The sequence below is a fragment of the Ranitomeya imitator genome, chromosome 2, assembly GCF_032444005.1.
Source record: "Ranitomeya imitator isolate aRanImi1 chromosome 2, aRanImi1.pri, whole genome shotgun sequence".
Taxonomy (NCBI): Eukaryota; Metazoa; Chordata; class Amphibia; order Anura; family Dendrobatidae; genus Ranitomeya; species Ranitomeya imitator.
In genome coordinates this window covers 118,778,282-118,803,829 of record NC_091283.1, presented here as the reverse complement: position 1 = coordinate 118,803,829, position 25,548 = coordinate 118,778,282, and the positions used below count along the sequence as shown (strand labels likewise).

The 25,548-nt window shown below is 45.0% G+C and overlaps 1 protein-coding gene across 6 annotated transcripts in view; it reads right to left on the bottom strand.

Moving 5' to 3' along the window:
• Positions 1–25,548, bottom strand: part of TENM1 (teneurin transmembrane protein 1) — a 1,319,573-nt gene that overhangs the window by 133,560 nt on the left and 1,160,465 nt on the right. For all 6 annotated transcript variants that reach the window (XM_069747173.1, XM_069747175.1, XM_069747177.1 and 3 more), the window contains one exon: positions 14,665–14,897. In XM_069747173.1, coding sequence (XP_069603274.1) covers positions 14,665–14,897 — 233 coding nt within the window. The remainder of the gene's footprint in view (positions 1–14,664; positions 14,898–25,548) is intronic.

Genomic DNA, 25,548 nt, shown 5'->3' with positions numbered 1-25,548 from the left:
TCTGACGTTGGGTGCGCACCACCACCGCCAGAGACACTTTATTGTACTATGAGGGACCCAGTGGCAGTGCCGTCGACCAAAAGCGGCCACACCCACCTCTTCAGACAAACAGCACTCTCAAGGGTCCAAGCGCAAAGTGGCGATAGCACGGCCCCGTGTGGGGAGTTTGGCCATTTCGTGAGGTGGAAACATGTCGTATGCTGGACAATCAGGTGAAGAAAATTACGAGATTGGAAAAGTCATTCAGAATAGTCCACAGGCAAGACCTTTTCATAGGAAAGCTAGGTGTCAGCCGGGCAGGGTGGGGCAAAAGATTTTGAAATCCAGTTGTGGTTCATTTTAATGAAGGTTAGATCATCTACATTTTGGGTAGCCAGACGAGTCCTTTTTTCTGTTAGTATTGAACCTGCAGCACTGAATACTCTTTCTGATAGGACACTAGCTGCCGGGCAAGCAAGCTCCTGCAATGCATATTCTGCCAATTCTGGCCAGGTGTCTAATTTGGATGCCCAGTAATCAAATGGGAATGACGGTTGAGGGAGAACGTCGATAAGGGATGAAAAATAGTTTGTAACCATACTGGACAAATGTTGTCTCCTGTCACTTTGAATTGATGCTGCAGTACCTGTCCTGTCTGCGGTCATAGAAAAATCACTCCACAACCTGGTCAGAAAACCCCTCTGTCCAACGCCACTTCTGATTTCTGCCCCTCTAACACCTCTGGTCTGCTGGCCCCTGGAGCTCGTGTGAGAACGATCACGGGCGCTGTGTGCAGGGAATGCCAGAAGCAAACGGTCAACAAGAGTTGATTGTTTTGTTGCTAATATTAGTTCCAAGTTCTCATGTGGCATAATATTTTGCAATTTGCCTTTATAGCGAGGATCAAGGAGGCAGGCCAACCAGTAATCGTCATCGTTCATCATTTTTGTAATGCGTGTGTCCCTTTTGAGGATACGCAAGGCATAATCCGCCATGTGGGCCAAAGTTCCCGTTGTCAAATCTGCGGTTGTGCTTGGTTGAGGGGCAGTTGCAGGCAAATCTACGTCACTTGTGTCCCTCAAAAAACCAGAACCCGGCCTTGCCACGCCACCAATTTCCCGTGCCCCCGGGAAAGCTTCCTCATTAAAAATATACTCATCCCCATCATCCTCCTCATCCTCCACCTCCTCTTCGCCCGGTACCTCGTCATGTACACTGCCCTGACCAGACAATCGCTGACTGTCATCAAGGCTTTCCTCTTCCTCTGGTGCAGACGCCTGATCCTTTATGTGCGTCAAACTTTGCATCAGCAGACGCATTAGGGGGATGCTCATGCTTATTATGGCGTTGTCTGCACTAACCAGCCGTGTGCATTCCTCAAAACACTGAAGGACTTGACACATGTCTTGAATCTTCGACCACTGCACACCTGACAACTCCATGTCTGCCATCCTACTGCCTGCCCGTGTATGTGTATCCTCCCACAAAAACATAACAGCCCGCCTCTGTTCGCACAGTCTCTGAAGCATGTGCAGTGTTGAGTTCCACCTTGTTGCAACGTCTATGATTAGGCGATGCTGGGGAAGGTTCAAAGAACGCTGATAGGTCTGCATACGGCTGGAGTGTACAGGCGAACGGCGGATATGTGCGCAAAGTCCACGCACTTTGAGGAGCAGGTCGGATAACCCCGGATAACTTTTCAGGAAGCACTGCACCACCAGGTTTAAGGTGTGAGCCAGGCAAGGAATGTGTTTCAGTTGGGAAAGGGAGATGGCAGCCATGAAATTCCTTCCGTTATCACTCACTACCTTGCCTGCCTCAAGATCTACAGTGCCCAGCCACGACTGCGTTTCTTGCTGCAAGAACTCGGACAGAACTTCCGCGGTGTGTCTATTGTCGCCCAAACACTTCATAGCCAATACAGCCTGCTGACGTATGCCAGTAGCTGCCCCATAATGGGAGACCTGGTGTGCAACAGTGGCAGGTGCGGATGGAGTGTTTGTGCGACTGCGGTCTGTGGACGAGCTCTTGCTTCTGCAGGAGGACGAGGAGGAGGAGGAGGAGGGGGTGCGAACGGCTACAGACAACTGTTTACTAGACCGTGGGCTAGGCAGAACTGTCCCAAACTTGCTGTCCCCTGTGGACCCTGAATCCACCACATTTACCCAGTGTGCCGTGATGGACACGTAACGTCCCTGGCCATGCCTACTGGTCCATGCATCTGTTGTCAGGTGCACCTTTGTGCTCACAGATTGCCTGAGTGCATGGACGATGCGCTCTTTAACATGCTGGTGGAGGGCTGGGATGGCTTTTCTGGAAAAAAAGTGTCGACTGGGTAGCTCGTAGCGTGGTACAGCGTAGTCCATCAGGTCTTTGAAAGCTTCGCTTTCAACTAACCGGTAGGGCATCATCTCTAACGAGATTAGTCTAGCTATGTGGGCGTTCAAACCCTGTGTACGCGGATGCGAGGCTAAGTATTTCCTTTTTCTAACCATAGTCTCATGTAGGGTGAGCTGGACTGGAGAGCTGGAGATCGTGGAACTAGCGGGGGTGCCGGTGGACATGGCAGACTGAGAGACGGTGGGAGATGGTATTGTTGCCGCCGGTGCCCTAGATGCAGTGTTTCCTACTACGAAACTGGTGATTCCCTGACCCTGACTGCTTTGGCCTGGCAAAGATACCTGCACAGATACAGCAGGTGGTGCGCTAAATGGTGGTCCTACACTGCCGGAAGGGATGTTGCGTTGATGACTAGCTTCATTGGCCGAGGGTGCAACAACCTTAAGGGACGTTTGGTAGTTAGTCCAAGCTTTCAAATGCATGGTGGTTAAATGTCTATGCATGCAACTAGTATTGAGACTTTTCAGATTCTGACCTCTGCTTAAGGAAGTAGAACATTTTTGACAGATGACTTTGCGCTGATCAATTGGATGTTGTTTAAAAAAATGCCAGACTGCACTCTTTCTAGCATCGGATACCTTTTCAGGCATTGCAGACTGAGCTTTAACCGGATGGCCACGCTGTCCTCCACCAGGTTTTGGCTTTGCCACGCGTTTTGGGCAAGATACGGGCCCGGCAGATGGAACCTGTGGCGATGTTGATGCCTGCTGCGGCCCCTCCTCCTCCTCTGCTTCAGAACTGCTGCCGCCTGCACCCTGTTCCCCCAATGGCTGCCAATCGGGGTCAAGAACTGGGTCATCTAATAACTCTTCTTGTACCTCCTGCGCAACTTCGTCTGTGTCACCGTGTCGTTCGGTGGTATAGCGTTCGTGATGGGGCAACATAGTCTCATCAGGGTCTGATTCTTGATCAGCACCCTGCGAGGGCAATGTTGTGGTCTGAGTCAAAGGACCAGCATAGTAGTCTGGCTGTGGCTGTGCGTCAGTGCACTCCATGTCAGATTCAATTTGTAATGGGCATGGACTGTTAACTGCTTCACTTTCTAAGCCAGGGACGGTATGTGTAAAGAGCTCCATGGAGTAACCCGTTGTGTCGCCTGCTGCATTCTTCTCTGTTGTTGTTTTTGCTGAAGAGGACAAGGAAGTGACTTGTCCCTGACCGTGAACATCCACTAACGACGCGCTGCTTTTACTTTTACCAGTTTCACGAGATGAGGCAAAAGAGCTAGAGGCTGAGTCAGCAAGATAAGCCAAAACTTGCTCTTGCTGCTCCGGCTTTAAAAGCGGTTTTCCTAATCCCAGAAAAGGGAGCGTTCGAGGCCTTGTGTAGCCGGACGACGAACCTGGCTCCACAGCTCCAGACTTAGGTGCAATATTTTTTCCCCCACGACCACCTGATGCTCCACCACTACCACTACCCTCATTACCAGCTGACAATGAACGCCCCCGGCCACGACCTCTTCCACTAGACTTCCTCATTGTTTTAAAAACGTAACCAAACTAACGTTATTTGTTGCAGTCACACAACTTACACGGTGAGCTATAACTTCTGTATGATTTAGCTACCCCTTTACAGGTTGGTGAGACCACAGCGAAAATCAGGCCCAATGTTACACACTCTTTTTTTGGTGGCTGCAAATTAGAGAGATGCCCCACACGCAGGACTGTCACTGAAGCACAAATGTTAATATTAATGTCACACTATTATTTTTTTTTTATTTTTATTTTTTTCAGGAACACTTTAGAAACCCCCCAAAAAAAAAAAAATAGATTTTTGCAGGGAGAATTTAGAAAACAAATGTAACAAACTATATGCTTTCTATGGGCCACTGAGTGAGAGATGACGCACACAGGAATCAGGAGTGGCACACAAGCCCAGAGGCCAATATTTTTCTACCAATGATTGATGGAGTTATTTTCTCTGGTAGATTTTGGAACCCAAATCAAGGAAAAAAAATGTAGGCTTTCTATGGACCACAATTGGAGAGAGAGAGAGAGAGAGATGGCACACCCAGGAGTCAAGACTGGCACACAAGCAGAAAGGCCAATATTAATCTCCCACTGTTTTTTTTGGTTGTTTTTTTTTTTTTTTTTTTCAGGGAGACTTTAGAAAAAAAAATAATAAAAAAAATATGATTTTATCAGGAAGAATTTAGAAACCAAATAAAATAAAATGATTTTTTCAGGGAGAATTTAGAAAACAAATAAAACCAAAAATAGGCGTTCTATGGCCCACTGACTGAGAGATGACGCACCCAGGAGTCAAGACTGGCACACAAGCAGAAAGGCCAATATTAATCTCCCACTGTTTTTTTTGGTTGTTTTTTTTTTTTTTTTTTTCAGGGAGACTTTAGAAAAAAAAATAATAAAAAAAATATGATTTTATCAGGAAGAATTTAGAAACCAAATAAAATAAAATGATTTTTTCAGGGAGAATTTATAAAACAAATAAAACCAAAAATAGGCGTTCTATGGCCCACTGACTGAGAGATGACGCACCCAGGAGTCAAGACTGGCACACAAGCAGAAAGGCCAATATTAATCTCCCACTGTTTTTTTTTTTTTTTTTCAGGGAGACTTTAGAAAAAAAAATAATAAAAAAAATATGATTTTATCAGGAAGAATTTAGAAACCAAATAAAATAAAATAATTTTTTCAGGGAGAATTTAGAAAACAAATAAAACCAAAAATAGGCGTTCTATGGCCCACTGACTGAGAGATGACGCACACAGGAGTCAGGAGTGGCACACAAACCCAGAGGCCAATATTTTTCTACCAATGATTGATGTAGTTATTTTCTCTGGTAGATTTTAGAACCCAAATCAAGGAAAAAAAATATAGGCTTTCTATGGACCACAATTGGAGAGAGAGAGAGAGAGAGAGAGAGAGAGAGAGAGAGAGAGAGAGATGGCACACCCAGGAGTCAAGACTGGCACACAAGCAGAAAGGCCAATATTAATCTCCCACTGTTTTTTTGGTTGTTTTTTTTTTTTTTTTTTTTCAGGGAGACTTTAGAAATAAAAATAATAAAAAAAATATGATTTTATCAGGAAGAATTTAGAAACCAAATAAAATAAAATGATTTTTTCAGGGAGAATTTAGAAAACAAATAAAACCAAAAATATGCGTTCTATGGCCCACTGACTGAGAGAGAGAGAGAGATGGAACGCTTAGTACTGGCACACAAGCCCAAAGGGCAATATTAATCTCCCTTTTTTTTTCCAGGGAGAATTTCTGAAACCCAAAAAAAAAATAAAATAGGCTTTCTATGGCCCACTATTTGTGAGAGAGATGGGACGCTCAGGACTGGCACAGATGGCACGCTCAGGACTGGCACAGAAGCCCAGAGGCCAATATTAATCTCCCTTTTTTTCTGGGAGAATTTATAAAACCAAAAAAATATTTAAATAGGCTTTCTATGGCCCACTATTTGTGAGAGAGATGGCACGCTCAGGACTGGCACAGATGGCACGCTCACAACTGGCACAGAAGCCCAGAGGCCAATATTAATCTCCCTTTTTTTCTGGGAGAATTTATAAAACCAAAAAAATATTTAAATAGGCTTTCTATGGCCCACTATTTGTGAGAGAGATGGCACGCTCAGGACTGGCACAGATGGCACGCTCACAACTGGCACACAAGCCCAGAGGCCAATATTAATCTCCCTTTTTTCAGGGAAAATTTATAAAACCAAAAAAAAAATTAAATAGGCTTTCTATGGCCCACTATTTGTGAGAGAGATGGCACGCTCAGGACTGGCACAGATGGCACGCTCACAACTGGCACACAAGCCCAGAGGCCAATATTAATCTCCCTTTTTTCAGGGAAAATTTATAAAACCAAAAAAAAAATTAAATAGGCTTTCTATGGCCCACTATTTGTGAGAGAGATGGGACGCTCAGGACTGGCACAGATGGCACGCTCAGGACTGGCACAGAAGCCCAGAGGCCAATATTAATCTCCCTTTTTTTCAGGGAGAATTTATAAAACCCAAAAAAAAATAAAATAGGCTTTCTATGGCCCACTATTTGTGAGAGAGATGGCACACTCAGGACTGGCACACAAGCCCAAAGGCCAATATTAATCTCCCACTGTATTTTTATCAGGGAGAATTTATACACCCCACAAAAAAAAATACAGAAAAATGAAAAGGCTTTCTATGGCCCACTATGTGAGAGAGATGGCACACACAGGGATGGCACTCTAGCAGAAATGCCAAATTGCCAATCTTAATCTCCCACCAAAAAAAAAAAAAAAAAAAAAACAGGGAATGTCCTACAATTACTATCTCCCTGCCTGCAGTAATCTCAGCCAGGTATGGCAGGCAGCTACTATCTCCCTGCCTGCAGTAATCTCAGCCAGGTATGGCAGGCAGCAATAAGGAGTGGACTGATGCACAAATGAAATAAAAAGTGTGGACAAACAAAAAAGATAGCTGTGCAGAAAGGAAGGAACAAGAGGATTTGTGCTTTGAAAAAAGCAGTTGGTTTGCACAGCGGCGTACACACAGCAATGCAGCTATCAGGGAGCCTTCTAGGGCAGCCCAATGAGCTACAGCGCTGAGGGGAAAAAAAAAAAAAAAAAAAATTCCACTGTCCCTGCACACCGAGGGTGGTGTTGGACAGTGCAAATCGCTGCAGCACAAGCGGTTTTGTGGTTAATGGACCCTGCCTAACGCTATCCCTGCTTCTGACAAAGCGGCAGCAACCTCTCCCTAAGCTCAGATCAGCAGCAGTAAGATGGCGGTCGGCGGGAACGCCTCTTTATAGCCCCTGTGACGTCGCAGACAGCAAGCCAATCACTGCAATGCCCTTCTCTAAGATGGTGGGGACCAGGACCTATGTCATCACGCTGCCCACACTCTGCGTTTACCTTCATTGGCTGAGAAATGGCGCTTTTCGCGTCATTGAAACGCGACTTTGGCGCGAAAGTCGCGTACCGCATGGCCGACCCCGCACAGGGGTCGGATCGGGTTTCATGAAACCCCGACTTAGCCAAAAGTCGGCGACTTTTGAAAATGTTCGACCCGTTTCGCTCAACCCTACTAATTAGGACTTTGATAATTGAATGCTTTGTTGTAAAAGTCTCATGAAATTGGTCCTGGAATTGAACTCAGGGGCACAGCTATGATTCCCAGAAATGCTGCTATCGTATGTTTGGTTCCCTCTGGAGCAATTGCAGCTCCAAAAACAAAACATTGTTCTCGAAAATGCTCATTGATTCCATATTCCGCCAAAAGTGGATGCGCTAAGCATCGAACCTGCTCAAGTGCTTTCCCATCTGCTACTTGTGTGTAAATTATAGGAGTATGCTGAAAGTGGTTTAGGAAGCATCCTGCCACTGTTGTGCCTTAGGCTTCATTCAGATGTCAGCTTTTTTATGTATCAGAAAAATGGGCCGAGTTTCAGTGCTGATTTTCATTAGTTTCATCAGATTTTAGTGTCTTAAGTGATTCATCAATGTTGGTCAGAACAATACAGTCACCAATATAGTCGCGTTCCCTGCACAGCGTGTCCTGGACAACCTATCTGTGCAGGAACCTCCAGCAGTCACCTGAATGAGGCCATGCTATGCGCAGAAGGTCGTTGAATGCCCTAGTGCAGGAAAAAAAGCTGAAGGGCAGATGCAGCACTAAAGTAGCTCTGTAACCCGGTTCCACTTTTAAGATAAAAAAAGAAGCAATGGCATAGCCGAGGGATCTGTAATCTCTTTACAATATAGAAAAAGCTTTTATTTAGTCGTTCGTATGTGGATAATGCTGCGACAACCAAAAGGTCGCCAAACATTCACATATCTAGGCTGTAAATGGATTTTGCTTTTGCGCCTATCATACACAATCCTTTCTCGAGTTACTTCCATATTCTCACATGGGTAAAATTGCAAAGTGCTTGTAAAAACAAACAAAAAAATCTTTGCAATTTATGTGTTATAAAAAATCATTTCCATTCTCAAGTTTTTTTTTATGATTTGTTGCTTATATTACAGGCCACTGCTGCAGTCTAACAAGAGTAATGGAACATGCACAGTCCTTACAAGTTGTTTCAAATTGTTCTAGAGCGATCTGAATTGCTAGAGTGGACCAGTCACTCCCAATACTGACCAGCTTCAGTGCCACTGAGCTGCTCCGATGCCAAAAAAGCCAAAGCTTCCTCAGATCAGGTCTTTTATAGGCTTCTAGATCCAGTGAATAGGGTAAGCTGCAGTACAAGAAACAGTTTCATGGATAAAGGAGCTACATGCTTAGATGATCAATAATGGCACAGTGGTGGGAGGCAGAGGTCAAATCCTAACCAATTATACATGATGACTGATCTTAAGAATAGGATATCAATATTTTATTTCTCAAAAACCCCTACAAGTTTGGATGAGTATGCTTTTATAGCAGATTGTCCTGTCGTTGGCTGCTGGGCATGCATGAATTGGCAAAATTATGTGCTAAGCGCCTCATCTTTTTTCTAGTATCCAGAAGCAGTATTGCTATTCATATTTCATATATTTCATATTGACATGCTTTAGCAATACAGAGTGCAACTTTTGCTGTTTATTGTATATGAATATGGCTGCTCCTAGTATGCACCTGTTCACACAGTCTGTCTTTTGTCTGCACCTCACCCTCCAGCATGTGGTTGATTTTAATTGCAACAGGTTCCTACCTACCCACAAATTCAGACTTTGAAGACAGGTATTCACATCTACCCAGGAATTCAGAGTTCAGTCTTAAGGTACCTTCACACATAACGATATTGTTAACGATATCGTTGCTTTTTGTGATGTAGCAACGATATCGTTAATGAAATCGTTATGTGTGACAGCGACCAATGATCAGGCCCCTGCTGGGAGATCGTTGGTCGCTGAATAAAGTCCAGAACTTTATTTCGTCTCTGGACTCCTGCTGACATCGCTGGATCGGCGTGTGTGACACCGATCCAGCGATGTCTTCACTGGTAACCAGGGTAAACATCGGGTAACTAAGCGCAGGGCCGCGCTTAGTAACCCGATGTTTACCCTGGTTACCATCCTAAAAGTAAAAAAAAACAAACAGTAAATACTTACCTACCACTGTCTGTCCCCGGCGCTGTGCTCTGCACTCCTCCTGTACTGGCTGTGAGCGTCGGTCAGCCGGAAAGCAGAGCGGTGACGTCACCGCTCTGCTTTCCGGCCGCTGTGCTCACAGCCAGTACAGGAGGAGTGCAGAGCACAGCGCCGGGACAGACAGCGGTAGGTAAGTATGTACTGTTTTTTTTTTTTTACTTTTAGGATGGTAACCAGGGTAAACATCGGGTTACTAAGCGCGGCCCTGCGCTTAGTTACCCGATGTTTACCCTGGTTACCGGCATCGTTGGTCGCTGGAGAGCTGTCTGTGTGACAGCTCTCCAGCGACCAGACAGCGACGCTGCAGCGATCCGAATCGTTGTCGGTATCGCTGCAGCGTCGCTTAATGTGAAGGTACCTTTAGAGAGGTATTTACACTAGACATGTAGGACCCAGCAGATCTGAGACTGCCTTGTCGTTGGTTGATGGGCATGCATGAATTGGCCAAATTATGTGCTAAGCATCACAGTTATTTCCTAGTAACCAGAAGCTGTATTGCTATTCATATTTCATATATTTCCCATTGACGGGCTTTAGCACTACAGAGTGCAACTTTTTTTTGTTTAATTTTAATAGCAGATTATATCACCCCAGCACTGAACTACCTTCTCAAAATACCCAAACAAGCTGGAGACTAAAAATTAAATTTCATTGTTAGATCTGAAAGTCTACATTCAATGACAATTTTGGAAAGGTGAACTTGTCCATTTCACAAGTCTCACATTACACAATGTTTGTTAAAAGGGTTTTCTTTTTATAAATTTTCCCTATGTGGCTAATCACTTAGTGGGATGTAGTTGTCTGTGTTGTCCTACAGCAACCTCTCCTGGGTAAGAGTGGTCTCTTATGCTTTCTGTGACATCACGTGAACATAGCAGGTCATTCTCTTCTACTTTGCTCTGTTGATAGAGCGTTGATTGATCGTCGGCTCAGCCTACCACAGCTGAACGCCAGCAGTCAATCAACAGGACTTCAGGAGTGACACCCTGTCGACAGCGCAAAGAAGAAGAGAAGGAACTGCTCTGTCGAAATGTCATCATAGGAACCAGGAGAATCATTGGCAGCAACAGTTTGTGCCTTCTCTGAGTTGGGAAAGATCAGGGCTGCATGGTCAGGTACTTAACCAATTATCTACCAATATCCTTTTTTTGGGACGCCTAATCTTTAGCTTCTAGAAACTAAGATTTTATAATTTTTATAATTAGGTCCAATTTTTTGTGTTGTGTTTGTAAAATGAATGTTTTCAAAATAGGAAATCATGTCATTGTCATTTTTAATTGAATATTGGGACGCCCTTTTCTGAAAAATCCGTACTTGAAAAAATGTTGCAAATTATCTTTCTGATTCATTAGGACCCAAATCATTTAAAATCTGTCATTAAAAAAAAATGAAAATTGCTAATTTGGCAAATAATGGGTTAACAAAACCTGCTGATTTGGTCTTATCCTCATAGAGAAATTTAAAACAATCGCGATAACCCCTTTAAGAAAAGAATCACTTGCAGATCACAAATTCCAAGGCAAATCTGCATCCTTAACCATTGCAAAGTATAAAATCTGTAGAAAGAATTGACATGCTATGGATTTAAAATCTGTAGTGTGTGGATTAGATGTCACAATGTTCATGTATAAGGATGAGAGTCATTAAAACCTCATTCACTTTGCTGCAACTGTATCTCACAGCAATTTTTTCTCCTGAAAATCCGAAAAGAAAATCTGCACCATTTCCACTACATGTGGATGTAAATTTAATGTGGAAGGACTATTGCTTGGATTAGTACCAGGATTCTAGGCACTGCACTTTATTTAATACATCACATGAAGTTATTCACTTTACTTGAATTTGCACATTATTTTGTTGGAAGATTTTCAAGTTCTAAATAAATATTAATTATCTAGTCTTTGATTGTAAGTTATTGATGAACATATTTCTCACGCCTGCACAACCAGGGAATAGTTAATTATGCTCAGAAGTTTATACAAGTCTAATTAAAATGTGATGTTTATGTAATTGCCTCTCTTACATTAATTTGCAAATGGCTACAATATTTATCTAGTTATTGAGGACAAACACGGCAAGTTGGAAATTCATACTAATGTCATTTTCAGGACAACTGATGTTTTTGAGCTGATAAAATGCAACCATTTCATTCGTACAGAAAACTTCTAAAATATAACAATCATAAACATTATAGATTCACAATCTAATTGAAATGAACCAGTCATTCGATTCATGCTTCTCGATCCACAGGTAGCACAAATCAGATCCTGGCATGCATAATTGCAGCCAGGTATATTTTTCTGTGAAGCCCTCAAAGCAGAGAAAATATAGTTTGAAGTGCCAGACGGTGACTACAGAGAGAGATGAGTGTAGTCCGGCACCGCCCCTGGCTGGCTTCTCTCAGCCCAGCTCCAAGTAGTTGACGGGTCATTTGCCAAGTATACACATGGAAGTGACCTGTCAGCCTCCTGCGATGCGCTTCCGGCACCGCACATGGAATGCACACAGGTCCTAAAATGGAGGTGCTGAAAGTAGAACACGTCACTTCATGTGACACACTTCTTTCCGGGACGCCGTACACCGGTAAAAGAAGCCTCTGGCTTCACTCCCCTGACATGCCAGCAGCGGGAGACCAGGCAAGGTGTGGGAGCGCTGCCGCTAAATGCTATTTTAAAGGTATAGCCACCCTATTTCACCGATGTAGTTTTGTCTGTACTAATCCCCTATACTTCGCAAACCCCCTAGCCAGCACCTCACTTTAAGACAGAGTGCAGGCTATTGTTTTTCTATTGAACCACCTTTATTGGCGTTGGTCGGAACCAGACTAGTATTCTCTCCCCCTGTGGTCCCCTGCGGGCTCTTCAAACTATGTTTTCTTTGAAACATTGGAGGATTTCAGAGAAAAATATACCTGGCTAGCGTATAACTAGGCTCTGTATTGAAGGCACTGTTTGTGGTCATCTGACAGCTTTAAAATGGCTACCATGAACAGACTTGGTGCTAGGCACTCCATTTTCCACATCCCAGGGATTGCTCTGGGCTTCACTCTTTAAACTCTATACAGAGATCTGGACTTAACAAGAAACTTTAGGCTGTGGCCACGAAGCTAGATGCTGTTCAGTGGTGCAAGCTGCAGGCAAGAAGGGTCGCAACGCAGGGTCAATGCCAAGAGGTTATGTCAGGAACAAAATTGGAAAGCAAGCGATTGATCAAAAGTCAAGCCAAGGTCAGAAAACGGGATATACTAGGACAACACAGAACAGACCTATAGACCAGGTAGTAGAGCTACTGACTGGCAGTGGAAGGCAGAACTTCATGGCTTTAAATAGCTGACAGCCTGAGTCAGCTATTTAATCTCAGCACTGAGATCTCATCTCCCGAGGTCTTGGTGCCAAGATCTCCATCTGCGCATGTGCCGACCCCGGAGGCCATTTTCCTGGAGTCCACCGCCTAGGAAACCATGGAACTGTGGGGGCTGTGGCCTTTCACAAAATGTCAGCAGAGCCCCCACAGCACCGCAGACACCCACAGCAGCACCGAAAACCCCCACAGCACCGCCGGACACCCCTGCAGCACCACCAGACACCCCCACAACACCGTCAGAAACCCCCGCAGCACTGCCAGGCACCCCCACAGCACTGCCGGGCACCCCCTCATCCCAGCCTGAAGCCTGCAGCAACGGTACTGGTAAGGTATATCTGCATTATAAGACACCCCCCCATTTTCCTCCAAAATCTTGGGAAAAAAGTGCATCTTATAATCTGAAAAATACAGTATATAGAGAATATAAAAAATGGCCTGTGGTCCACAGAATTTTTAATAACCAGTAAGGGAAAGCTGACAGCTGGGGTCTGATGTTTATAGCCTCAGAAGGAGGTAATAAACATGGAGCTTACAAGGCTAATAATATCAGCTCACAGCTGTCTACTTAGCCTTTACTGGTCATTAAAATGAGGACCCCCTCAAAAAAAGACGTGGGACCCCCCTATAATTAATAACCAGCAAAGTCTAGGCAGACAGCTGCGGGCTGATATTAATAGGCTAGGATGGGGCTATGGATATTAGCCCCCTCCCAGACTAAGAACATCAGCCATCAGTCATCCCAGAAATGGCGCATCCATAAGATGTGCCAAATTTGGAGCTTAGCCTCTCTCTTCTCACTTGCCCTAGTGTGGTGGCAAGTGGGGAAATAGTGTTGTTCAGGGTCCGTTCACAGTTTGAGAAAGGCTGTTCACAGTTGAAACTTTGCCATACCAGATGGGCTAATAAAGTCCTCTTTTTTCATCTGATTTTTTGGAGTGCTGCCTGATTTTCTGAAATTCAATCTATGCAAGATTGTTTTATTAGTTAGTAAACTAGCTTGAATTGACAGAGAATTCCTGTTTGTAAAAGCTGATGTTAAAAATGTATTGCATACGGCTTGGATACGCATGTCATACGGATGGTAGGTGAGAAAAAATTGTACTCTCATGACACTCATTCGACTTTTCAGGAACAACATCGGACTGATTTTATAAACGCAGATGAGTGTGAGCCTTAAGGAACAGAATTGTGAACCAGCATAACTTTTTTTGCTTACACAGCCTGGGACATGAAAGAAGAGGAAAAAAGCCCACTCACAGTGTCTCCACGTGCTGCTCTAAACAACAGAACAGGGGGCCTTTTCTACTTGCATTTTGACACTATTTTTCTCGTGCATGTCCCTTTGTTAACTTGTCAAAAAGTGAGTGAGCAGGAATGTTATATTTCTTCACAGTGCTGTTCCTCAGCCTGATAGTCAAGACATACCTTGCTCTGCAATTCTGCAAGCCGTCCTAGTGAGTGCCTAACGTGTGTTTCCACATGACATAGATGATAATGGCTATATTGGTTAATTTCTTGAAGAAGACCTTTAAATGTAAACTTTCCCCCTTAGACACTACATATAGGGAAGGAAAACTCTTTGGTGTTCTGAAGATGCACATGCGCTAATAGCTAGTGATAGCAGAATTTATTAACCATGAAAAACAGCTTAGAAAAGATATGAAAGATTGTCTCATCTCTTTTAGAAGGTATTTCAATTTGTTATGTTAATACATTAAATATAAGTAAATAGATAAAAAATAGTAATTAGATCACTTCTCGAACATTTGAATATTAAACAATTTTTATTGTTATTTATTATTATTTTATTTATTTTTATTTCTCAGTTTACCTCTTGGGCTGTTAAGTGAAGCTTCATTCGCTTTTTCCCCATCTCCACAGTGACTTTGGTCAAATGGGAGACATTGATCACCGGTCCCAGCTACCACTTCAAAGTTCTTTGACAGCTCCTTAACTTCAGAAAGAGATTTCACTCTGTAGACTTTCCTCGTATTGGTATCCGACAAGTACAATGATTCAGAAGAAGCATCGACGGCCAAGTAATATTTATGTGCTGGACTAGTACTGAAAGAGAGAATATGATAGATTACATATATATCTACATAAACCAGCCACGTACACTATATTTCTTTACAATGACTTGGCCCATATTGGTGATGTTAGATATGTTCTGTAACTTGTGTTCTTATTACTTACCAATTACCTAACTGTCCCATCAGATCAGCCATTGATATAATTTTAAATCTATCACAATAATCAATGTATGTATAATTTTATTTTTAATGAGGATCGAAGCATATTAAATAATAAGCCATTTATTTATTTAATCCATTTTAGTAGAGATCATAGTAGGGATTATGTTACCACCTCCTAATTAAAATTAGCTGATCGATGTCTCAGCCGTGAACAGCTTGTAAGAAAAAATAGAAACCGTAAAAACTAAATAACGAATAGAAATGCCATTATTAAAAAATTGCAAAATCCCTTTAATTAGTAAATCACAAGATTTTTTTCTAGGGAGGTAATCACTATTCAATTAAAATGGCAACCGCCTTGTTACACTGACAGAAACTTGTTCTAGAATGTTAACTGAATAGAGCATGTGCAGTAGCAAGCTTCTCCTTGCTCTCCTTATGTGAAGAAAGATGTGCTGCCAGTCGATATACTGATGTAATATGGGATATACAGGGATGCTGAGGTAAGAAGAGGCTGCTCACACTGCTGTCCACCCTGCCTTTCTAATCCAATACTGAAGATACTAGGAGTGCTGAGGTAAGAAGAGACAATTCACAATGCAGTCCGCACTCTCCTTCTGATTTTATGATAGAGGTGCCAATGGTGTTGAAGTAAGAAGAGGCTACTCTCACCGCTGTTTAACCTGTCTAATTGGAGACACCAAGAGTGCTGATGTAGATAGAGGCTGCTCATACTGCTGTCCACCTTGTATATCTTATGTAATACAAGAGATACCAGGGGTGCTGAAGTAAGAATAGGCTCCTTTTACTGCTGTCCTCCTTGTATATCTTATGTGATACAAGAGACACCAGGGGTGGCTGCTCACACTGCTGTCCACCCTCTCTACTTGATCTAATAAAGGAGATAGTAGGATGCAGAGGTAAGAAGAGACTGACCACACTACTGTCCACGATGTCTTCAAGATCTAATACTTTAGATAGCAGTGCTGCTTAGATAAGAAAAGGCTGTCACACATTTCTGTCCACCCGGTCAATCTTATCAAATACTGAAGATACCAGGGGTGCTGAGATAAGAAGAGGCTGTTTACACTGCTGTCCACCTGGTCAATCTTATCAAATACTGAAGACAGCAGGGGTGCTGAGATAAGTAGAAGCTGTTCACACTGCTGTCCACCCTGTCTATCTTATCAAATACTGAAGATAGCAGGGGTGCTGAGATAAGTAGAAGCTGTTCACACTGCTGTCCACCCGGTCAATCTTATCAAATACTGAAGACAGCAGGGGTGCTGAGATAAGAAGAGGCTGCTCACACTGCTGCCCCCCTGTCTTTCTAAATGACAATACATGTTATAAGTATCTTCAGATCACAATGGAGGAGTTTCCTACTGCACATGCTCACAGGTATGTGTACAAACATTCTAGGACAAATTTTTGTCAGTGTAATAGTGTTATGCTGTCAGAGCAAAAAGCGAGAGTGGACCCTCTGGACCGTAGCAAGGTACTATCTCCGGGCGAGCTGACCAGATGTTAACCAACCCCTATACAGGGACTGGCTGGAGCAGACCCGGAGAAGACCGAACCACAGTAGCAGATACCAGAAGGGACGGCTCAGGGAAGAGACAAAAAAAACAAAAAACGGAACTCAGGAGCGGGAACCACGGAGGCAGCAGAACAGGAGCACAATGGACGACACGGAAACCGGAAGACAAGCTGTACTGGAATAAACAGGAGATGGAGGCGAAACTGAAAAGAGAAACGGGAGAGATGACGGGTAAAGTAAAGGAACACAGGCGAAAGGGCAGGCGAAAGATACTGGACTAGCAAGGACACACAAGACCAGAAGGGGCCAGAGTCAAAGGCAAGAAGCTAATGACACTCAGGCACCTCCTAGCAGGGGAGGTGGCCTGAAATACAGCAGGTCTTACCAGGATTGGCTGAACTACCGGATCCCGGAAGCAGGAGAGGTCAGACCGGAGCGCAGGCGCCCTCCATAGAACCCTGCGCGCCGGCACAGAGACCGAACATCCTCAGCAGGATGTGAAGGAGGCGGAGCCTGCGGACGATGAGCGCGCCGTCCCCCGGAAGCAGTGCGGCGGGGACGAACAGTGGTGGAAGAAGTCGGCGCCGCAGAAGAGTCCGGAGGAGCGACGCGCCGGGACCCAAGCGAGGAGTGACCAAAGAAGACCGGGACAGCGCGCCGGCGGCCCGAAGCGGCGCGAGGACGGAAAGCAGCGGCGGCGGCCGTAACAGTACCCCCCTCCTTAAAATCCCCCCTCCCAAAACCGGATAGAAATTTGTTAAGAAGACGGGGTGCATTAATATTTTCCAGCGGCTCCCAAGATCTCTCCTCGGGACCGAAACCCCTCCAATCCACCAAAAAAAACTTTTTCCCTCGAACTCTCTTCATAGCCAAAATATCCCTCACCTCAAAAACACCATCGGCAGGAGCAGGTTGAGGAGAGATACAGGAAGATGGATGGAAGCGGTTAAAAATAACAGGTTTGAGCAAAGAGACGTGGAAGGTATTGGGAATACGGAGCGAGGCGGGCAGCTTCAGCTTGTAGGCGACATCGTTGACTCGACTCAGAATCTCAAAAGGACCGATGTAGCGAGGACCAAGTTTACAGGAAGGAATCTTAAGTCTAATGTACCGAGAAGAAAGCCAGACCTTGTCACCGGGAGAAAACGGGGAAGAATCTAAACGTCTCTTGTCCGCATGTCTCTTCATCCTCAAAGATGCCGTATCAAGTGCTTCTTTAACCTCTCCCCATATAGAAGAAAAGTCCAAAATTACAGTATCGGCAGCAGGAACGGTAGACGTTGAGGACACTGGGAGAGGCATATTCGGATGTCGACCAAACACGATGAAGAAAGGAGACTTCGCAGAGGATTCATGGGAGTGATTATTATACGCAAACTCGGCCCAGGGCAGAAGACTAACCCAATCATCTTGGTGGATGTTAGAAAAGTGTCGTAGATAGGCAGCCACAATCTGATTCATTCGCTCTGCTTGTCCATTAGTCTGAGGATGGTAGGCTGAAGAAAAGTCTAAAGTCACTTTTAAAAGTTTGCATAATGCCCTCCAAAAATGAGACGTAAATTGAACTCCTCTGTCGGACACGATGTTTTGAGGAAAACCATGAAGTTTGAAGATTTTCGAAATAAAGATCTTTGCCAACTCAGGAGCCGAAGGTAGAATAGGCAGAGGAATAAAATGAGCCATCTTGGAAAACCGGTCCACCACCGTAAGGATAACTGTACAACCAGATGAGTTCGGCAAATCGGTGATGAAGTCCATGGCTATGTGCTGCCACGGACTAGAAGGGACGGGAAGAGGAAGCAATCTTCCGCAAGGAGATCGTCTAGGCACTTTATTTTTAGCACAGGAAGAACAAGAGGCAACAAACTCCTCGATGTCTTGACGTAGTGCAGGCCACCAGTAGTAGCGAGTTATGAGAAGGTAGGTCTTCTTTATCCCAGCATGGCCTGCTAACTTCGAGGAATGTCCCCAGTGAAGCACTTTCTCTCTGTCCCCCTCGGCCACAAAGGTCTTACCCGGAGGAGGATGGATCATGCTAACTGGAGCCACCGTGACAACTTTGCAGGGATCGAGAATGTGAGCTGGTTCTTCGTCGACCTCCTCGGGCTGTGAAAGCCTAGACAGTGCGTCAGCCTTGATATTTTTGTCACCTGGCCGGAAGCGAAGCTCGAAATCGAAGCGAGCAAAGAACAAAGACCATCGAGCCTGTCGTGGATTAAGTCTTTGTGCAGTTTGAAGATAGGCCAAATTCTTGTGGTCGGAGAAAATTACGAAAGGATGAACTGCTCCTTCTAGAAGATGCCTCCACTCCTCCAGAGCCAACTTGATGGCCAACAGTTCACGGTCTCCGATGGTATAATTGCGTTCCGAGGCAGAAAACGTTTTAGAGAAGAATCCGCAAGGAACTAGTCGACCGGTGGAGGATCTTTGGGAGAGCACCGCTCCTGCTCCCGTGGAGGAGGCATCCACCTCGAGAACGAATGGCTTGTTGACCTCAGGATGGTGCAATACCGGAGCGGACGAAAAAGACTGCTTCAGGAGCACAAAGGCATTCTCGGCCTCCGGAGTCCAAGTCTTCGGGTTGGAACCCTTGTGGGTGAGAGCAGAAAGAGGCTGAATTACAGAAGAGAAATGGGATATGAACTGCCTATAGTAATTGGCGAATCCCAGGAACCGTTGGATAGCCTTTATTCCATAGGGACGTGGCCAATTGAGAATGGCATTCACTTTCTCAGGGTCCATCTTGAGATCGGAATCCGAGATAATGTAACCAAGAAAGGGTAGCGAGGTTTGTTCGAAGAGACACTTCTCATACTTCGCATAAAGACGATTCTCCCTCAAACGTTGCAAAACCAGACGAACACTTCTTCTGTGGGATGGCAAATCCACTGAAAAAACCAGGATGTCGTCCAAATACTCCACAACACAGGAGTAGAGAAGATCACGGAAAATATCGTTAACGAACTCCTGGAAGACCGCTGGAGCGTTGCAGAGGCCGAACGGCATGACCAGGTATTCATAATGACCGTCTCGGGTGTTGAAAGCGGTCTTCCATTCATCGCCGGCACGAATACGAACTAGGTTGTATGCTCCCCGGAGATCCAACTTAGTAAAAATTAGCGCTCCTCTAAGTCGATCGAAGAGCTCAGGAATGAGAGGTAGAGGATACTTGTTCTTGACCGTGATGTTGTTTAAACCTCTATAGTCTATGCAGGGTCGAAGCGAACCGTCCTTCTTCTTGACAAAGAAAAATCCCGCACCTGCAGGAGAAGAAGATTTACGAATGAATCCTTTAGTCAAGTTCTCTTGAATGTATTCAGACATCGCTCTGGTCTCCGTTGAGGAAAGTGGGTAAATTCTTCCTCTAGGCGGGACGGAACTGGGAAGAAGTTCGATTGGGCAATCATAGGATCGATGTGGCGGAAGAGTCTCAGCCTCTTTTTTATCAAAAACATCCGCAAAAGACCAGTATGGAGAGGGTAATCCGGAGGGAATGGAAGCTGCCTGAGGAAGAACTACAGGCCTAACGGGCAGTAGGCATTGCTTTTGACAGGTAGATCCCCAACGGAGCACATCCCCCGAACGCCAGTCCAGAGTTGGTTCATGAGTACGGAGCCACGGCAACCCCAGTAACAAAGCATGGGCCAGATGAGGCAAGACGTAAAAGGTGATCTTCTCTCGATGTAGAGCCCCAATCTGAAGTTCGACCTCCTCCGTAACTAGGGTAATGGCATCTTGCAAGGGTCTCCCATCCACGGAAGCGATCAGACGAGGAGTGTCCAGAGAGATAACTGGAATGTGAAGTCTTCGAACCGCCTCAAGGCTGATAAAGTTGCCCGCCGCACCCGAATCCACATACGCGACCTCGGAAAAACGTTTAAGGTTAAGAATAAGTAAAACAGACAAAAACAGAGGTAGAGAGGAATCAGAAACACCTAGGGAGGCCTCTCTTACCTGGCCTAGGCGGAGGAGTTTTCCGGACGATCGGGACAGGATCGCAACAAGTGAGCAGCGCTACCACAATAAAAGCAGAGCCCTTGGGAACGTCTCTCCCGACGACGTTGTTCTGCCAACTTGACGCGATCAACTTGCATAGGCTCAGGAACAGATGCAGCAGAGGACGTCACAGGACGTGGACTCCCCGGCCTACGGACCGGTGGTAGGGGGCGAACAGACCTCTTCTCCTTGGCGGTCTCACGAGTTCGCTCTTGGAAGCGTAGATCTATGCGTGTAGAGAGAGCTATGAGGTCCTCTAAAGAGGTAGGAGTATCTCTACCAGCCAATTCATCTTTTATCCGACTGGACAGACCACGCCAGAAAGCCCCAACTAAAGCCTCGTTGTTCCACCCCAGCTCCGAGGCTAAAGTTCGGAAGCGAATAGCATATTGGCCTACCGTTAGGGAACCCTGCTGAAGACTAAAAAGAGACTCCGTAGTGGAGGCTAATCGTCCGGGCTCGTCAAAAACTTTGCGAAAGGTCTCCAGGAAGAAAGCTAACTGAGAGACTATGGGGTCGTCCCGCTCCCAGAGGGGATTGATCCAAGCTAAGGCTTCTCCCTCTAAATGGGACAAAATAAAAGCCACTTTGGCGCGATCCGTCGGGTATTGCTGGGGAAGAAGTTCGAAGTGGAGGCGGCACTGATTTAAGAACCCCCTACAAAGTTTAGGATCACCGCTATACCTGGGAGGTTTGCCTAGGCGAGGAGGCGGGTGAGGTGTGGGGGATGAACTTGGGTCTTGTGACACTACCTGAATGGGAGGCGTAGGGACAGACTGTAGGTTGAATAAGCGGTCGTCAATGGAGGCCATATAGGTCAGCATGCGTGCCTGCGTATCACGCTGCTGAGCGAGCTCTTGCTGAAGGCTCGCTAGATGGGAAGCACTGACTGGGTCGGCGGCCTGTAATGAGGTCAAACGAGACTCCATATTTTTTAAGAAAGACATGATGCGCTGTTGATTCTCGCGCAAATGTCCCAATTCCTTTTGGGCAGAAAACGCGGCACCTGCGGGGTCCATGGCCTGAGTGTTCTGTTATGCTGTCAGAGCAAAAAGCGAGAGTGGACCCTCTGGACCATGGCAAGGTACTATCTCCGGGCGAGCTGACCAGATGTTAACCAACCCCTATACAGGGACTGGCTGGAGCAGACCCGGAGAAGACCGAACCACAGTAGCAGATACCAGAAGGGACGGCTCAGGGAAGAGACAAAAAAAACAAAAAACGGAACTCAGGAGCTGGAACCACGTAGGCAGCAGAACAGGAGCACAATGGACGACACGGAAACCGGAAGACAAGCTGTACTGGAATAAACAGGAGACGGAGGCGAAACTGAAAAGAGAAACGGGAGAGATGACGGGTAAAGTAAAGGAACACAGGCGAAAGGGCAGGCGAAAGATACTGGACTAGCAAGGATGCACAAGACCAGAAGGGGCCAGAGTCAAAGGCAAGAAGCTAATGACACTCAGGCACCTCCTAGCAGGGGAGGTGGCCTGAAATACAGCAGGTCTTACCGGGATTGGCTGAACTACCGGATCCCGGAAGCAGGAGAGGTCAGACCGGAGCGCAGGCGTCCTCCATAGAACCCCGCGCGCCGGCGCAGAGACCGAACATCCTCAGCAGGATGTGAAGGAGGCGGAGCCTGTGGACGATGAGCGCGCCGTCCCCCGGAAGCAGTGCGGCGGGGATGAACAGTGGTGGAAGAAGTCGGCGCCGCAGAAGAGTCCGGAGGAGCGACGCGCCGGGACCCAAGCAAGGAGCGACCAAAGAAGACTGGGACAGCGCGCCGGCGGCGCGAGGACGGAAAGCAGCGGCGGCGGCCGTAACAAATAGGATGGTGGCCTTTAATGCTATAGTTATTATGCAAGAGACACATAATTGCAAACTTTTTGCCATATAGCTTGCTTGTGCTGCTCTAAGGCTAAATGGATCTGTCCATTGCTTCTTTGTAATTTCCATACTGCAGAGGCAAAGCTGGCTTTGCTTGCAGCATGGGAGAGTGAACAATTTGGGCTAATGGCCCGAAAATGCCACTGATCCGAACTTGCAATTATTCAAGAGTGCAATTCACCTCAGCAAGCAGGAAGCTGGATGGTTAACTCCTAAAACACAAACATGAGAAAAACACTTTGAAGGGGTGGTTTGGGACTTACACATTGATGCATGCATAGGTCAGGTCATCATAATGAGATTAGGAATCGTCCCTCACCCTGTACCCCCACCTATTTAACTGATATTGGCTTCAGCATTGGCTGAATGGAAATGAATGGAAAAGAAACTACCGCACTCAATGACCACTACATAATGTACAGAGCTACGAAGTTCTGCTTTGTACTTTGCTTAAATCAGACCACTGGAAGAGCTGAGATCAGCTGATCAATGGAGATGTCAAGCATGTGACTCCCAAAAATATCATATTAATGACCTTCTGTATCCTACAGATAGCAAGAGGCCATTTTGTGATCAGTCTGTGGTTAGGACACCCTTTAACAAGGTTACGGAGTTCCACATCTTAGACCTTTTTAAAAGCACTGTTCCATCCTCTGTTTTATCATCGCCACTGGTGAAAGGTTCTCTTTGAAGTGGTCATAAGTAGATCCATATATAACCAGGTCTGAAACTTTCAAAATGAACTACAACTGATCAAATGCTATGATAGCTAGATAAACTATTCTACCACAGACAAGACGTTATAGTAAATTCACACGAATGAGTTTATGGAGACGTTATAACTCAAGGCTGAAAAAAATATATTTCTACGTTCAACTCCAGAGCATTGATTGATGTTGTCATGGAGATGGTGTGCTTGCAATTAGGAGGCCTGCTTTTCTGCCAAACGTTTAAATCTTTGCCAGCAGTAGGAAACTGTCAGGTGCATAGTAGCTGTTTGGTACATTGAGTCATTGCTTCACCATTGGGTTTACATTTTCTAATTTTAACAATGTGAAGCAGCAGTTTGCCATTATGTATGATAATGAAAATGTGTGAACATGGGACATGCAGGACAATCACCACTAGCTAAAAGGTCACAAGAAATAACAAGCTATGAATTGTTACTTTTAGCTAATTCCCTGGACAGTAAACTAAAATCTGAAAGATACTTTAACTAAAGACTTTTCAATTAAATAGTTTACTCCAATAACATGCAATCATCTTGAAAACATGTTACAATGCACTTTAAAGGGGTTTCCCAGGTTCAAAAAAATCCTTTCACCCTACTGCAGGGCTTTACCCATTCTCCCCGGGTCAGGCCCTGAGTCTCTGCCACTGCTCCTGGTGTTTGTTTTTGTTTGCAGCGCTGAGGTCACAAAAACAGCACAATCTGTAAGCTCAGCGAATCAGTGTGGATCATGCCGACAACTTGGGCAGAGCCGCCAAGCTCAGTTATTGGCTGCATTGTTGTCAACGTCAGCGCTGCAGACAATAACAGACAACAAGAGCAAAGTCACAGAATCAGTGTTGGACCCAGGAAAGGTGAGTTAGCAGCTTTAAAAAAATCTCTTGCTTCAATTTGTGTATTTCTTGAGCTTGAGTAATTAAAGGAGTTGTCCAATGATATCCTACCTTATTAAAGTGAATGGAAACTGAGTAGACTTGTCTGGTTACATAGGCTTAGGACCATTTGTTATATGATGTGTTCTGTGCTAGAGATTTTGTATTATACACTAGACCTAAAGCAGCTTGGATTGTGGCCTCTCCACTCTTCCTCCAGACTCTGGGACCTTGATTTCCAAATGAAATGCAAAATTTACTTTAATCTGAAAACAACACCTTGGATCACTGAGCAACAGTCCAGTTCTTTCTGTCTATTGGTCATGAGTGGCTTGACACAAGGAATGCGACACTTGTAGCCCATGTCTTGGATCCGTCTGTGTGAGGTGGCTCTTTAAGCAAAGACACCAGCAGCAGTCCACTCCTTGTGAATCTCCCCCAAATTTGTAAATGGCCCTTTGTTAACAAACCTTTCAAGGCTGTGGTTATCTCTGTTGCTTGCACACATTTTTGCACCACACTTTTTTCCTTCCAATCAACTTTCCATTAATATGCTGGGATACAGCACTCTGTGAACAGCCAGCTTCTTTAGCAATGATCTTTTTGTGGCTTACCCTCCTTGTGGAGTGTGTCAATGACTGCCTTCTGGAAATCTGACAAATCAACAGTCTTCCCCATGATTGCAGAGCCTACTGAAACAGACCTTTGTAACTTTTTAATCGCTTAGGAAGCCTTTGCAGGTGTTTTTGTTAATTATTCTTATTTACTGAGATAATGACTTTTGGGTTTTCATTGGCTGTAAGCCATAATCATCAACATTAACAAAAAAAAAAAACTTGAAATAGATCACTCTGTTTGTAATGACTCTATAGAATATATGAGTTTCACTTTTTGCATTGAAGAACTGAAATAAATTGACTTTTTGATGATATTCTAATACGGTATTCTAATTTTGTGAGAAGGACCTGTATGTGTATATATATATATACACTGGCAGATTAGTTCACCTCTGAGCTCAGCTGATCCATGGTATCCAAGAAACACAACTACTATAAAGTATACTGAGTTGTGGTGTCTCCACACTATTCTCTCTGAACGTCCAGGGATTGCTGGTTCTTGAACCCCCATTGCTCTGATTTTGATGACCTATACTAAGGATACAGTCACACATCTGTTTTCTCTCCATCCAAGAAAATCAGTCCAATTATGTTAATCAGACAGCGATCAGAGCGTTATCAGAGTGGGAACCATTTTGCTTGAAGCTGGAGATAAAGAAGCAAAAAGTTTCTTCACGTTCTCCATCCATTGTGAGCGAAAATCTGACCACATCAGGGTGCGGTCCAATGTTTTCCATGGACCCATAAACTTGCATTGCCAATCTTGATCTGTCACTCAAATCAAAATACGGCATGTCAATGATTGTTTCCTCGGACCACTTGCTCTGAAGAAAAAATCAGACATGTTCACAGCCCGGTAGAATAACATGGGTACAAGT